Source organism: Salvia miltiorrhiza, chromosome 3 (assembly GCF_028751815.1).
Source record: "Salvia miltiorrhiza cultivar Shanhuang (shh) chromosome 3, IMPLAD_Smil_shh, whole genome shotgun sequence".
Taxonomy (NCBI): Eukaryota; Viridiplantae; Streptophyta; class Magnoliopsida; order Lamiales; family Lamiaceae; genus Salvia; species Salvia miltiorrhiza.
In genome coordinates, this window is record NC_080389.1 from 36,832,555 (window position 1) to 36,836,889 (window position 4,335).

The 4,335-nt window shown below is 33.3% G+C and overlaps 1 protein-coding gene across 1 annotated transcript; it reads right to left on the reverse strand.

Annotated features, from left to right (window-relative positions):
- Window positions 1-804: 804 nt before the first annotated feature.
- On the reverse strand, window positions 805-1,613 carry LOC131016551 (basic leucine zipper 43-like). The gene has a single exon (XM_057945273.1). It carries the CDS (start codon window positions 1,479-1,481, stop codon window positions 900-902), a length of 582 nt encoding a protein of 193 aa, XP_057801256.1. The 5' UTR covers window positions 1,482-1,613; the 3' UTR covers window positions 805-899.
- Window positions 1,614-4,335: the final 2,722 nt, after the last annotated feature.

A 4,335-nucleotide genomic window follows, 5' to 3' on the forward strand; every position in this document is an offset into this window, starting at 1 on the left:
TCCGGACCAAACGCACGTTCATAAAAATTAATTGATAGGTTCATCAAAATGCACTAACTTGTTCACATCTATTTAGATTGCTTCTCACTTCTCAACACATTTGTGCTTCTCAATTCAATAAATATATCTCCATATTTTATTCAAAACATAGCTAAATGAAAATGGAATTTTTTTGCTCTATCTACAAAATGAGAAAAAAAAATTATGAACAAATCAAAATGATAATATTTAAAATTTAAAGATTATAGTGACAGTTAATTGAGGGACTAATGGATAATTAATTTGACTTTTATGTTGATTTTAATTTTTACATAGATTATAAAATTGATTTCATGAAATTGATTTGAAATTAATTTTAAATTAATTTTATTCACATTTCTAGCATACGTACCTATAAGTAATGTGATGCAGTACGCATACGTAAGAGAGAAGCACTCAGACTCACAGAAACACCTGAACAGTAACTTGTTTTAATGGTAAGTAAACACTGAGTTGATTTGTTGGCCTCAGGAAACCAAAAATAAAAGTTAGAAAAAGTTGTTGCAATAATTAATAATATATTTAGTGGTTTTTCTTTTCAAAAATATTTGCTTCTCTTCTGATCAGCTTTGCGAATTATGGGCCACTATCTCTCCCACCATGCCTCTCTCTTGTGCCTAACAAACACTCCCATTTTCCTTCTCTTATTTTAACATATCTTCATCATTCAGATCTTTAATTGTCCCTCTAATTAATATATTCAACTTTATAATTATGTAACTAATGTTGATTGGGATAAAATGAACGATCGTTACAATGAAGTAATTTGCGTATGTACCAAATATTTTCATTATTTAAGCGTAACAAACATGGTTTTGATCTCAAGATTACATTAGTAGTGACACAAAAGTAAGTCTAAATTAATGAAGCAAATCTGTTGAAGGGGTGAGAGACTGGTTGGAGGACTCAGCCTGGAGATGAGCACTGTTGCATGAAAGCTCATCAAGATCACTAAAAATGGAGTAGGAATTGCTAACTTGAACATCCATGAGCTTCCTCTGAAGATTTGCTGCTTCTTCCTTGAGCCGCGCATTCTCTTGAACAACTCTGTCGTGGCTCTCAGACATCTCGTTCATCTTCTCGATGAGATTGTGGTTGTCACTTCTGAGGCGAAGAACTTGGGACCACAACTCATCGAGGTGCCTCTGCTTGCGCATCCTTGACCTCCGGGCAGATTCTCTATTGGATATCATCCTCCTCTGCTTCCTCTCGTCATGGATGCTCAGCTGGTGCTCCTCGGCCTCGTCAGAGGTTGAGTTGTTGCTGATGCATGAAGAGTATGGGGTGAACTCTTGAAGCTGATGATTATTTGGGAAGTCGGCTAGCAATCTGCTGAGCTCGAGTGCTGGTGAGTTGGTACGCGTCAAACTAAAGTTGGTCGGGAAGTTGGAAGGATTGGAAGAGGCAAAGTAGTTAGTTTGTTGGGAGTTTGATTGAATCATGGTTGTTTAGGGGTAGTAGTGTGGAATGGATAAGGGTGAGGACGTAGAGAGACAGTTGCATGAAGAGTGAATGGGATATTTATAGTGAAGGGTGAGAAAGGCTTGTGGTGTGGAGTTGTGGATGGAATTAATGGAGATTTGACACTACCTACATATATACTATTCGAGTAAGTTCCCTAGTCATGATAAGCAACAATACGACTAATTTTGTATTATATTCCGTAGCAGAGATGCTCATATCCAGCCGCAGAGGAAATTAAATGGGTTCGTGAAAAATGAATTTGTATATATACTTTTCTCGAGCTAGCTAATTTGAACATGATCAAAAGATAGAATTGTCAAAGAATCATCAAACGGAGTGTACTCAACTTTTTCACGAGTAGATCAAAATTAAATGAGATTCGAAAAAAGGCTCAATAAACTTATTTAATTGAAATAACTAAAGTTTTCGCCGAAAAAGTTAGACATGGATAAAAAAACTCCCTAACTCGGATTACCTATATAAGGGTAATATCATGGCTTATCTACTTTACACAATGTGTGTGAATTAACCTAGTAATAGAGTGGTTAATGTTTGAGATAAAAGTCTCAAGTAGGTTGTTACGTCGCTAAGTAATGGAATGTTAACATGTTGCGAAAGGAAATATGCAAAAATTTGTGTCAGTTCATCTACTATGTCAAAATTTGTCAAACGATATTCATATCTAGATTCAAACGCACATTTGATAATATGTTATTTTCCTAGCTCGTATTTGATTATGAATCTCAAATTTTGACCCCTCAGATAATTTACACAAGACTTTCTTAAGAAAACAAATTATGTATAGACATGCACTAACACCTCCAAAAACTTGAATTGGATGCTCAACCTTTAGGTTGGAGTTCAGGCAAAAACGTCTTATCAGTTGAGTTGGCTTCATCTTCAAACAATCATGTCTTATTTCGTATTATATGTGGTTCTTGAATAAGATAGAGCTTATAATTGTAGAGTCTTGCATTGAATTAGCTTTTGAAGGGGCGATTAAAGTTTATGTAATGGATGCAATTATTTAGGGAAATGAACTTTCTATTCAATCTTAGAGGAGTCAGCTTTCTACAAAGCTAGCCAAGCCTAGAATTATTGAACTCTTGAGTCCACAATGAGGTCGTATTGTTGATGCTGAAATCGTCAAGGAAAATCATTTTCTAAGTACATGAAAATAAGATGTCATTTTTATATATTAATTTGATGACTCAAAGGGCACTTAACTTTTTGAGATAAAAAGGACTAGAATTAAAATTTGTGTATGGTCCGTATCTCTTGCGTCTCATACCTAAATTAATGCTCCAATAATGTGGCCTCATTAATGCATTGGAAGTAAGGCCAAAAGGTGAGGAGCGCAGAATAAAAAATATGAAGCATAATAAACATTTTCTTTTTCGAATTTTAAAACATATGTTTCAGATTAATTTGTTTCATATATGTGTAAAGGTCGACACTACTGCTACAAACTAGAAGTTAAATTAGTTTATCATGTTTATGGTATTCATGAATAATCCAGGAAGGGCATTTCAGACTTTTAGGCAGGTAAAAGGCCTCAATCAAAGGTGCCTCTACTTTCTTCATGCTTCCCACTTATTTATGTTTTTTCTTGCTGCATTTTATTGGTTGTCCCTTTATGGGATATTAACGTTAGACGATGCATATATTATTTAGGCAAAAACTTGTGTATATTTGAATCATTAATTGGATATATATGATGCATTCATCTTAAGATCACTTTATTAATTTTTATTTAGAGTTTTAATCACAATTATTATGATTTAATTAGAACCGATGCACCATGCATCCAGAAGTACTGGAGCAAATTTCAATAGTTAATAAGGTATGCAAGCAAACTTACAAATTTGGTTTCAATTTAAATTATTCTTAGAAATTTTTGAAATATTTATTTATTATAGCTTAATTTGTGATCTGAGTTTTAATTATTCGGAGCATTTGAAAATCAAATGTGCAATGGCAAGCAGAATTCCCATCAAGCAATAGAATTATACTCTTTCAGACTTCTCTATTGTTTAGTCACGCAGCTGATATCATGAAGAATATAGTTGGTGCTGCATAACACACGTTCACCTGAATAACTATACATAATATATATGCTTTCAAGATAACATGTGCACTTTCTTTTGATCAGTATCTTGTATTTTATTTTATTAGTACATATTAATTTATGTGACGCATAATAGTGGAAATTAAAGATATGTATACTTATTTTGGAAGAATGAAATTTTGTAATGGTGTGGACAGAATATCCTAAACTTGGTATAAAGTCTTTGTTAATGTCTTTTCGTTGATGGAATCGGTCGGAATGAGAATGCAAAAGTATTAATTCTGCTCGGTGATGTCTTGTTTGCTTCACAGTTTTCAATCAGGATAAGCAACAAATTAGGAAGGAAGGATCTACCTTTAACTACACATACACAAAAAAAATTATTGGAGAATTTTTGTTTGATTTCCAATTATCGTTCAAATTATAGAAAAAATACATGGTTTTTTGGGAGACTTGGATCATGAGAAACGTGCAGTATAATATGCTTGTTGAGATTGGATTGTGTTTCAATTTGTGTGTTTTATATTCACTACAACATGTAATTGCATATGTTAATTACGAGATATTACAAATGATTAATTCAAGCACGACACACTTAGCGCACGTTTGATTGATGTTTTTAGAGGTTGGAAAGGGATTCAATTAATTGAATTCATTAATTGTTGTTTGGTTTGAGTAATGAGTTAACTATTACCTTTATTTGAGGGTAACTCAATCACCCAATTTATTACCCCTCAAAATAGAGGGGAAACAAAAGAAAGGGA